The sequence below is a fragment of the Pecten maximus genome, chromosome 16 (genome assembly GCF_902652985.1).
Source record: "Pecten maximus chromosome 16, xPecMax1.1, whole genome shotgun sequence".
Taxonomy (NCBI): domain Eukaryota; kingdom Metazoa; phylum Mollusca; class Bivalvia; order Pectinida; family Pectinidae; genus Pecten; species Pecten maximus.
Window position 1 is genome coordinate 22999903 of NC_047030.1, and position 12469 is coordinate 23012371.

General features: G+C 34.8%; 1 protein-coding gene across 1 annotated transcript; it reads left to right on the plus strand.

Annotated features, from left to right (window-relative positions):
* The first annotated feature begins 1064 nt into the window (after positions 1 to 1064).
* Positions 1065 to 9477, plus strand: LOC117344623 (TAR DNA-binding protein 43-like). The gene is made up of 4 exons (XM_033907445.1): positions 1065 to 1426; positions 2627 to 2805; positions 4488 to 4628; positions 6836 to 9477. The coding sequence occupies exons 1-4, from the start codon at positions 1189 to 1191 to the stop codon at positions 7634 to 7636; spliced, it is 1359 nt and encodes a 452-aa protein (XP_033763336.1). The 5' UTR covers positions 1065 to 1188; the 3' UTR covers positions 7637 to 9477.
* The last annotated feature ends 2992 nt before the right edge of the window (positions 9478 to 12469 follow it).

Genomic DNA, 12469 nt, shown 5'->3' on the forward strand with positions numbered 1-12469 from the left:
ATGACCTGTGAAAGGTAAGTTGGTTTTATGCATAATATTGGACATATTAATGTTTTTTAGTGTCTCGTAGGTCTGATAAGGCTGGACATTTTAATGTTTCATATGTATGTGAATTATGTATTTAAAATGTGTGACACTTAAATAAAATATATCTTATTTTATCTTATCTTATCTTATCTTATCTTATCTTACTATAACATATACATGTGACGAAAATAATCGTATTCATGAAGCCTTTGATAATGATACATATATCGTAAGGTACATGTTACATACTATATATAGCTATATTACTTAGTAACTACATAACCAGTTAGTTACTATGATATGATTATACAAACTAGGTTGCTTACTTGAGACAAAAAATACAAATAATTAGCTAAAACGTTTACCATATGTTAATTAGTTTGATATAAGTTTGGACAGCTGAACATATTTCTTCATTTATCTGTTTAGAGTAACCATACTTTCCCCAAAGAAGAGTGGTTTCTGTTTTTTTTTTTTTTTTAATTCTAAATTTTATATCTAATGAATGGTATTCCGTCTGATTGGTGTATATACACGTACTTACTACATGGAAGTAAGAAATGGAAATTATACAATTACAACCAATCCACAAATGTCCTCTTAATTTCTAAGATATAAATGCTGCTTTGAATTATTACCTATAGGTCTTAACCTAGTATGTAAATTTGGAGGTGTATATTTCCAATATTAAAATATTTTGGACTATTAGTTCATCTTTTTCTAAGAACTGCTTTATCACACTGATAGACTAGCCTAGTGTACGCGTTCTATAACTGGTATATAGATAGGTACAACTATTTTAACAGCCTACTGGTCAAAAACAGCAGGGTAGCATAGCCATATGAGCTTTTTCAAGATCGAAAGGTGTGTGTCGGATGTAAAATATAGCTGGATATGAACTATAACTGAAAACTTAAAACGAAAACAGTGATGTAAGCACGATTAGTGAGTGTCAATCCTACCGGTCCAGGGGGGATAACTCCAAAAAGAAATGTTTAAAATAGGTCAACCGCAAGATGGCGTATCCATCGCAGAAATTGTCAACAGAAGCAGCCATCTTGGAACGCCGCGCACTTCATTTCGGGACTACGGCGGGATTCTCAAATTTGAGGACAGTTTTGAGCGTTTTCATCTAGAATGTGTATGTAGTCCACACTCAGAATGAGTCAGTATATCCAGGTAACCGAGGATGAAGGCGACGATCCAATGGAGGTTCCAAGCGAAGACGATGGAACTCTTCTGCTGTCAACACTAGCTGCTCAGTTCCCAGGGGCTTGTGGATTGAAATATAGAAATCCAGATTCTGGTGCTTTCAGAGGAATAAGATTGTCTGATGGACGTCTTTATCCACCTGATGGGAAATGGGGTAACAGGATGTTTATTGCAGTGTTCCCTAAAAGTAAGTTAACTCGGTTTACAAGGATGAGATCCGAGTGTTCTTGATGACGCTTTAGGTTTTTTGCTGGAGCAGACGCCTCGGAATTTCTCGCTGTTTTTGATACTTCTTTCGTGTAAATACCAAAATCATCCTTGCATTATGATTCTTTAAGATTTCAAGAATATGTTTGCACAGACAAAGTTAGCTCATATGCTTTTATTGGCTTCAATAACATAGCTTTGTTTAGCTAAAGTGAAACTGACAGTGAAATAAGTTTGACAGCTAGGGGCGATAACTCTAATCTATAGGAGGAAATATTTGACAGGAAATATTTGAACATTTTCAATTCATTTTGCATGTAAATATGTCAAAAATTTTGGGTGACGTAATTGATCCTTAATAAAATGTTTTTGTCTTTAAAATGAATGGGAAAACAAATTTTTCAAAAGGATTTTTATGCAGATTATTGAGCGTTTGATGTCTTTTTGTCCATAGAAACGAAACATGAATTGCAATATTTACCCACCTTGCATATAATTATATGGGAGATGTAAAACATGTAATTTTAGATTACTTTATTAATATAGTAAAATATCATTCGCATTCGTTCATTTTGCTATTCTGGTTGTGAGTATGAGCAGTCTTTGTAAGCTGTTTATAAATTAGACAGTATATATTTCATTGTTTATTATATATGCTCCTAAATACATTAATGTATTATGTAGAATTTGTTGAATGTAAAATAATATGTTAACAGATATATCTACATCTTACGAATTGTCCACATTGTTTAAAAACTGTGTTTCAATCAGTGGAGTTTTTGTATAAATTTCATCAAATTCTATAGGGCTGCTGACAGTGGATTTCATTGATAATATTGAATAATATTTAAATTCCCTTGCCGGTAATTTTTTCTCCGAAACAAATATTTGAGTTTAAAAGCTTTTGCATTTGAACTCGTGCACATTTTGAAAACAAGTTTGAATTTTTATTGCAATGACAGTTATCATGACACACCATGATATTTATTATGACAAATCAAAAATTTTGAAAAACGGTATCTTGCATGATCATGGTCAGCTGTACATGTGAGTCAATCCTTGTGACCCTCTTGTAAATACAGTTCATTGTCAGTTATTGCGATTGACAAGTCTTGATCTATTTAGGCATTTAATTTCATCATTTGTTCTATATACTCATTTTCTCTCTCTTATTATTCAGCTGGAAATGAGTGCAAGCGTGTGCGAGAAGAAAATCCGGTTATTGACAACACTTTGATTAGGAGGAAACATGAAAAATCAAAATGCAGCGACCTCATAGTTCTGGGTTTACCCTGGAAGAGTACCGAAGAAGACCTCCGAAAGTATTTTTCAACTATTGGTGACCTACTTATGGTTCAGGTACATACAAACAATATATGTTGGGGATCTGTTTCTGAGCTGTTCCTTAAACTTTAGTTCTGTACTCTTTGCAGGGCAAGTCCTCCAGTGTACACAAGGGAGGTCACTGAGGATGGAACCAGTCTAATGTCTTTCTGAAAGAATTATTCATTGAATTGCCATAATAATTTCAGTGTATTCACATATGTACAAGACAGTTTAAGATGTAAATATTGCATGTTAGATTATCTAATGTGACATTATTCAGGGTTTGACACTGACTTTATCACCTTGACAGACCACTGGGCTGTCTCAGGTTTTAAATGAGGCAGTCCGGGCTGCCAGTGGTAAAGTTCCTCCTGGGGGATTTGGGGGCATGTCCCTACAGCCCCTAATTATAACCCAAACATGGACAAAAAAAAACTTTAGATGCAGTTTCCTGCGTCTAGTTCATTCTGAGCATAAAAATATTAAATCTTTCGAATTCACCAAAGGGTTTTAAAAAAAAAGGTTTGAAAATAAAATTATTGAAGTAAATGAAGAAAATTTTAGCTGGACGTTATGCATTTGGCTGAAAATGTTTGCAGCCCACAAGTCTGGACTTTCTGGCAGCCCAAACTGATTCCAGGCAGCCCAAGGCTGCCAGCTGGCTACTGTTGATCCCTGGTATAAATGTATTGTGGTACTTTCCATTTAAAAGCTTCCACACAAGTCAAATGACTGTAAAGCTTTGTAGGTGTAACAAGACACATGTACTATCGATGGATTACAATTGTTTCTGTCTTGATTAAAAGAATTATTGTGAACTCATAAATTTTCATATTGGTTGCTAATAGTCTGAAAGATAGATTGATAGTTTCAATAGTGATGGAACTACTTTAATCTTATGATGAGTATACGAGCAATAATAATTCAGTCCCTATCACATACATACTTAGTCACATTTATATGTTTTGTCATGTGCTATAACAGGGCATCCAGTAGACCCTTGAGAGTATGTTTTTGACTCTCCAAATTGAGATCTGACTCTTGGGTTTGAAGGGACATGTCTATTTGACATATGTTTTGACCCTTCAGATTTCTGAGAAAAGGTTATTTGACTTCTGTAATTGCTAAAAGTCAAGGGTCAACTGGATGCCCTGTGTAATCAAGTCAATCTCAGGTGTGTGTGCATTTTACCTGTCGTCGACAATATTGAGGCCTTTAACAAGTTAAAAACAGAAATGAAAGGTTACTGAGTAGGAACATTTTAGAATTAAAAAAAAAAGAGATGTAGAGACAAGAAAAAGGCATTTATTTCTTTAAATTTGCATATATGCAAGACATTATTACTTTCTAAAAATGAACCAGCAATGAATTGCTATGTTGTTACTTTCTAAAAATGAACCAGCAATGAATTGCTATGTTGTTATATATATAAGCTCAGGTAAGTTAAGTCTCCAATAGTGATGCCATACTATTGCGATATATATAGTGACTATTAGTGTTTTCCCCGATGGTAATTATGTTTGCAATAGTGAAAAATTTCTGCTATAGTCAGGCCTATACTTAGCTTCAGTGAAAAATAAACAAATGAAAAACATTTTTAAATGAATATTAAAAATGAATTGAAAATTAAGGTTTTCTATATATGTCTGTCTTTTAAAAAAAAAAAATTATGTTCATATAAATAAACCTTATCAAAAACAATTTCTTTTCTGCAGGTGAAAAAGGACACTAAAACTGGCCAGTCAAAAGGATTTGGATTTATACGATTTGCAGATTATGAATCACAACAGAAATGTATGGCAACGCGGCATTTGATAGAGGGAAGGTGGTGTGATGTGAGGATACCCAACTCCAAGGTACAGGACTTTGTGGTGTATGATGACTGCTGTTATACAAGCCATTAGGGGGCAGTGCTATAATATTAATGTATTCTTCAGAACATCAGTACACTCTGACTTCCATCCTTAAGTTTTCCACCACCCATTATAAGGGGAAATTTATCATAATGGTAAGACAGTGGTGGACTTATAACATTAAATAATTTTGTCACATTAAACATTAAATGAGAACTAGATGAATGTATATGGAGCTTCTGGTGAAGGATGATTTCTTCACTGGCAAAAAGATTCTTAAATCCTTATTGTAGGACCTGGTTGATCTCTTTCACAAATTTTAACATCTATTCATCTTCATTCAAACTGTTCGTCTAAGATTTCCGAATTGTCTCCTTGTCCCATCCATATTCCTATAAATATTTGAAAATAATTTGCATTCTGCAAACATCCATTTACAAATCCAGTCTAATGTAGAATTTTACTATTATTCTTTTTGACTCGTGCATGGAGATTTTTGTCCTGTCCTGTCAAGACCACAACTATGATCAAATGCCATATTCATGGCTCTACACAAGTGAAATAAAAAATTTTAATATTTTTACACAACAATTCCGGTGTACTAAATTGCCCATTTAAATCTATAGATGATGTTGATTATATTACTGGTCGACCAGCTGGCCATCGATATCCCAACCCTCAGGGATATATATCTGTATATCCTACTCAGAAAGGAGGTTGAGAACTTCAGATGTTGATGGAGTGAACAGTGCAATCTTAATGTGTTCATAGCCACTAGTTTTCTACACATGTAGCCTTTGTAGGCCTACATACTTTCTTTGTGTTTTGTTTGTATGTTTTGTTGAGTTACCTCCCTTTGGCAGTACTCCATCTAAAATCTACTGTCTGTACCAGTTATTATCGAAGTGATTTTTCGTGGATTTTTGGGAAGTTGATTTATAAATTACTTACAGGTATTGTAAAGTCCTCAGTTAGGGCATGTCCCAGAGTAAAATAAGGACTGGTATTTCAGTTAATTGTATCTGTCTCAAAGATCACTGCATATTTTCTCAGTCAAAAAAAAAATTACATTCACAAGATTCTTATAAAATACATCTGTATTATATGTTATCATGATACATGGAAGTATTAGAGATAGTTATAATTAAATTGATGTCAAATTATTAACAGACCTGAATATATATGTAATAGATAGATATGATAGAATGATTGAATTGAAACTGAAAGTGAAAGTACAATTTTGTATTTTCACTTCTGAGAAATTCTCATGTTTTGACTTTTAAAAAGTCGATAATGGAAATTTCTTGGAAAAGTTGTTTATATTTAACTTTGTAATGTTTAGCATTGCTTTGTTTTATATTTGTTTTTTTATTGAAATATTTTCATTCATATCTGTTATGAATTTCAAAATCAATAAATATGGTTATGATAGAGCTTTTGTTTTAAGTAATCTCCTATTTGAATATAAAGTGTACATGCTTTAAATTCGTACATTAATTTAGTCTCAACAGCATAACAACTCTCAAAAGCAAGACTATTGGTGTACATGTCACTTTTTCGCTATACTTTTGATAATATTTGTATGTAACCAGATTTTATGGTTCAATGCCTCTGGAAATATTTATTAGAGATGCTGGGAAACTGGAGTTTTTGATATGTTTGTTTTCCATAACTGTATGTGTTTCTCTGAAGGGACTAGTTTTATTCCAGCCAAACCCAGAATATACTTAAAACCAGATATTTATATAAATATATATATAGATCTCTATCAAGATGTAGTATGGACATCAACCTCGAGCTCTTGCATGTGAAATTTATTTTTTGTGTATTATGGCATGGGTTACTGGTAAAAACCCTCAGATTTTGAAAAAAAGATCTTTATTGCTTTTACTGTAGCTAATTATATATAAGTAACTTAAAAATTGGTTTATAGTCAGATTTTTTCTGAATTACAATAAGAGCAATGATTTTTCAGATGACTTTTTAGATTAGAGCTTTTGATGATGAGAAATTTTATATAAGGTTTTTGCATATTATTAACATGCAAATTGATTTGGTAGTTTTTTGGGGGAAAGCACATACATTTTACAGATTTTTGAGTTTGCTAAAACTTACACCCTACTTTCAAATTTAAATGTGAAAGACATAACTATGAATTCTTGTCATAAAAATGTGAGAATTATAATTAACATATTTTATTATGATTGCAGGAAGGGGCACAAAATGTAATGAACAGGAAGGTGTTTGTTGGACGATGCACTGATGATATGACAGCTGAAGATTTGCGACAGTATTTTGGAAAGTTTGGAGAAGTAGTTGATGTGTTTATCCCCAAACCCTTTAGAGCATTTGCGTTTGTAACTTTTGCCGACTCGGACGTATCCCAGGGCTTATGTGGTGAGGATCACATAATCAAAGGAGCCAGTGTACACATCAGTAGTGCTGCCCCAAAGAACTACGACCGACAGAACGACAAAAAGGCAATTGCGCCAGGGCATCCCGGGTATGGACAGGGATATGCACATCACAGCTCTTGGAGTCAGGGAGGGAGAAGCAACACTCAGGCCATGGCCAACCAGGGCAGTGCCATGGGGCATGGCAACATGCCGAACAACCTGAGTCTGGGTCCGATTCAGATCAGTCCTGCTATGCTGGCAGCAGCGCAAGCTATGTTAAGTGGTCAGGGGGGATGGGGCCCCATTGGTTTGGTCAGCCAGGGCAATAATACTGGTACTGGTATAGGAACCGGTGTTGGAGTCAATGTGGGTGGCGCCTCGACCCCAAATGCCCAGCCTACAGTGGAAACCTCAAGCCAGGCTAGTGCTCAGAGCTTTGGAAGCATCGGGAGCAACAGCCAGGCAACAGCAGTAGCCGCTCCAGTCCCCACAGGAAGTAATAGTTTCCTGGGGTGGGGCAGCTCCCACTCCCAGGGCAGTGAACCAGGCAGCAGTCCAGGGGTGGGGGGATGGGGCACGCCTCAGAGTGGTAAGACAGGGGGTACATGGAACTAACTGGACAATTTTGAGAATAAAATGAAATGCATGTGGCAGGGGCATCTGGAGTTAATTGCTGTGAGCAAGTCTTGTTTGTGTGAAAGGCTATACAAAAAACTGTACATGATGTGTATTGTTGTGTTAAGGATGTTGATATAAATAAGGATATCAAGATGTGATTGTCTTTGTATGAAGTGTTCTTATTTAAGCCACAAGGATTACCAAATAACCCAACTCCTCTTCAACTTTGACTCTTGTTTTTATTCTAGAATTTTTTTCCCCCTCCAAGATATTTTTAGTATTGTTCTTTGAAGAAAAGAGTAGACTGGTTACTATAAGTTACCTTTGTTGGTAGAGAATTTGACTGAGAAATATTGTTGAAATACTTGCACAGAAAGAAAAGTATTAACTGCGTTTCATTCACGTTTGAAGGCTGTTTGATATTGTTAAGCACCAAAAGGAAAGCATTAAAAACTTGTGCTGCATTCTGGCAAAAATATAATTGAAATTATATTATGTTTTGTATTGTTAATTCTCTGTTAATGGGTTCCATCACTGCATGCTTTTATTAATGATACCTCCTTACAAAAGTTGTATTGATTACTAATATTCACATTCTTCCTGTGTATACTGCTGTTTCAAAATATCTCAGATTTTTTCTTTGAAAATCACCATTTCTTTGTTTTTATATTTGTTATGATTTGTAATCAATATGTATAATAACAGGTAAAGGCTGTTTATGTTGACAGATTTGTTAAGCTTGTAATAATTTCGTTTAAATTACTTTGTGCTTCACAGTCAGTCTTTAATGCATGTTTAAAAGGATTGATTTCATCGATATCCCATCATGATAAATACAAGGAATTCTGAAATAATTTGGAAATTTCTAATGGTCCATTTGTAAATAGTTTAAAATCTGAAAATAGTTGATTTTTAATTTTAGTGCTATTTTTCATGGTGGTTGATTGATTTCAGTTTTTTTTAGAAAGTTTTGAAAAGCACAATTTTAATACAGAAATAAATTTAACTCTTTCACAAAATTGTTTTCATTTTAACCTTTTAGATTTGGATAAAATTAAATGAAATTGTATGTTTGAAATATTCATTGTAAACTGGTGAAGCAGTTTTCAATCATGAGGCACAATTTTATAGTACCTACATTTTTATGTTCAAACATTTTTGTTAACTAGCTAAAATGATTATAAAGGTAGTAGTAATTAATCAATATCGAACAACATTTTTAATTACCTAAAGGATGCTGAAAGTATTCAGACAAGATCAATAAAATGTGTTGGAAGCCTTTAAAATACATATATACTGATCTGATGAGGAAAAGTATAAGATGTTGAGATTGACATGGAAATTTTAATTTCCCATACTAACTTGAAAAGGAAGATTTTTTTTATTTCATGCTTACTTTGAAATTAATTCTTTTTATTTTCATACCAAGTTTGTCAAAGTTTGACATGGAAATGTGAATTTTTTTATTAAGCTAAGAAAAAACCTTTTGTCAACTGCCTCAAATGTGAAAATTTCCAAACATTTCCAGTGTTTGTTGTTAATGTAGTATTAAGATACATATAATCATGATGTCAAAGAGGGTTGTTGATTTAGCGTGATGTGGTCCCAGATCTTGACGTTTGATGATTTCACCTGAAATGGCCATTTACCTTACATGTAGCAGCTTCTAACCATTGACATGTTGAGGAACTTGTGGAATAGAATCTGGATATCTATGATAAAGATTAGAAATTTGTTATGCATTCTGTATACAACATCATATCTTCTCGTTGAAAAAAGAAGAGAATCATGTTATACTCTTGTTATCTGCAGTTTGAAACAAAAATGTATAGGATGATTAATCAGGGGAAATAGAGGTAATTCTTTTAAATCGTTACTAGTCATAAAGTTATGAATGGATTTGAACCCAACTTGGTCAGAGACATCCTTGGGGGAAGGGGAACAGATTTTGCATAAATGGTGGCTCTGACCCCTGAGGGGCCAAAGGGACGGGGCCCCAATAGGGGAAATAGAGGTAATTCCTTTAAATCGCTACTAGTCATAAAGTTATGAATGGATTTGAACCCAACTTGGTCAGAAACATCCTTTGGGGAAGGGAAACAGATTTTGCATAAATGGTGACTCTGACCCCCGAGGGGCCAAAGGGGCGGGGCCCAATAGGGGAAATAGATGTAATTCCTTTAAATCGCTACTTGTCATAAAGTTATTAATGGACTTGAACCCAATTTGGTCAGAGACATCCTTGGGGGAATGGAAACAGATTTTGCATAAATGGTGACTCTAACCCTAAAGGGGCCAAAGGGGCGGGGCCCAATAGGGGAAATAGAGTTAATTCATTTAAATCGCTACTAGTTATTAAGTTATGAATGGATTTTAATCCAATTTGGTCAGAAACATCCTTGGGGGAAGGGGAACAGATTTTGCATAAATGGTGGCTCTGACCCCTAAGGGGCCAAAGGGGTGGGGCCCAATAGGGGAAATAGAGGTAATTCCTTTAAATCGCTACTAGTCATAAAGTTATGAATGGATTTGAACCAAATTTGGTCAGAAACATCCTTGGCAGAAGGGAAACAGATTTTGCATAAATGGTGACTCTGACCCCCGAGGGGCCAAAGGGGCGGGGCCCAATAGGGGAAATAGATGTAATTCCTTTAAATCGCTACTTGTCATAAAGTTATGAATGGACTTGAACCCAATTTGGTCAGAGACATCCTTGGGGGAATGGAAACAGATTTTGCATAAATGGTGACTCTAACCCTAAAGGGGCCAAAGGGGCGGGGCCCAATAGGGGAAATAGAGTTAATTCATTTAAATCGCTACTAGTTATAAGTTATGAATGGATTTTAATCCAATTTGGTCAGAAACATCCTTGGGGGAAGGGGAACAGATTTTGCATAAATGGTGGCTCTGACCCCAAAGGGGCCAAAGGGGCGGGGCCCAATAGGGGAAATAGAGGTAATTCCTTTAAATCGCTACTAGTCATAAAGTTATGAATGGATTTGAACCCAATTTGGTCAGAAACATCCTTGGCAGAAGGGGAACAGATTTTGCATAAATGGTGACTCTGACCCCCGAAGGGCCAAAGGGGCGGGGCCCAAAAGGGGAAATAGATGTAATTCCTTTAAATCTCTACTAGTCATTAAGTTATGAATGGATTTTAACCCAATTTGGTCAGAGACATCCTTGGGGGAAGGGGAACAGATTTTGCATAAATGGTGACTCTGACCCCAAAGGGGCCAAAAGGGCGGGGCCCAATAGGGGAAATAGAGGTAATTCCTTTAAATCGCTACTTGTCATAAAGTTATGAATGGATTTGAACCCAATTTGGTCAGAAACATCCTTGGGGGAAGGGGAACAGATTTTGCATAAATGGTGGCTCTGACCTCAAAGGGACCAAAGGGGCGGGGCCCAATAGGGGAAATAGAGCTAATTCCTTTAAATCGCTACTAGTCATAAAGTTATGAAAGGATTTGAACCCAATTTGGTCAGAAACATCCTTGGGGGAAAGGGGAACACATTTTGCATAAATGGTGACTCTGACCCCCCGAGGGGCCAAAAGGGTGGGGCCCAATAGGGGAAATAGATGTAATTCCTTTAAAGTGCTACTAGTTATAAAGTGATGAATGCATGCATGTTCTAAAAACAATTCTTGAGGTCTTTCAGACCTTTAGAGAGTCTGGACTTCATTAATCTTTTAAGCAGTTCGGATTCCCACACTATAACCATATATAGCATTGTTAGAGATTTACAAATAAAACAAATTCAATATGAACATTATTTTGACATTTGGTCCAATTCAACCAGGTGAGCGATACAGGCCCCATGGGCCTCTTGTTTTAAATGTATTCAGAAAAATGTTTTTGTATTTTACAATATTGATAAAATATAGCAATGTGCATATAAGATTAAATTTATGATATATCTTGATGACAAACTCAAATCCTCATTCAATGATTCTGCATGTAATAAGTTTTTAACTTTATTTTCATGAGTGGAATATGACCATGTCACCTTAAATGACAAAAAAAAGTAGATGAAGTAAGTCGAAGGGACAACAAATTGGCTTGTTGGTTCACATCCTTGTGGATGCCTTTGAAAGGGAAATACATGTATTGTAAAAATGTAGATGGTTTAGAAGAAGAATACTGACTGATTGTTTAACAAGCCTGAAGATCAAGATGTGTTTGCTGGAATGTGTTAAGTTATTGATAGGACATTCATTTAAAATCCGACTTGGAACTGCCAGTACGGAATCGTTATGGAAATTGTGTTTTATATTTAGCCTGTTTACAAGTGAGGTAAAAATGAAAATGGGAATATGGAAAACATTTTGGTGTTTGAATTTTATATGCAGAATATAATCTTGCACATGAAAATCACATTTTTATCAGTATTTTCAAATGTTGGACAATGAATTTTGATACGGTAGTTTGTGTTTGGTCATAATCATTGGAAAACATTTTATTTTTTTAACATCATTTTGGGACTAATAGATGAACTAGGTGAAATTTCTGTTTAAATGAATTTTGTTTTTGCGCAAGAGGGTGAAAAATGGGTACCATATATATAAACATTTTCAGAATAAATTTAGCGAAGTAAAATTAATAGAACAATCTATGTCAAAGTTTGAGACAGAGAAGATCAATTTTGGGATTATTTTGTAGTTCAATTGGATAAGACCAGTTTATCTATTTCAATTTAAAAAGTCTATTTTGAAAGTTAAAGCAAAATGTTTTTATGTTTCAATAGTATTGTCAGAGTAGCACTGTTTGCAATAATAGTAAAAAATAAAATATACGTGAAGCGGCGACACATGGTCCCACAATGGTT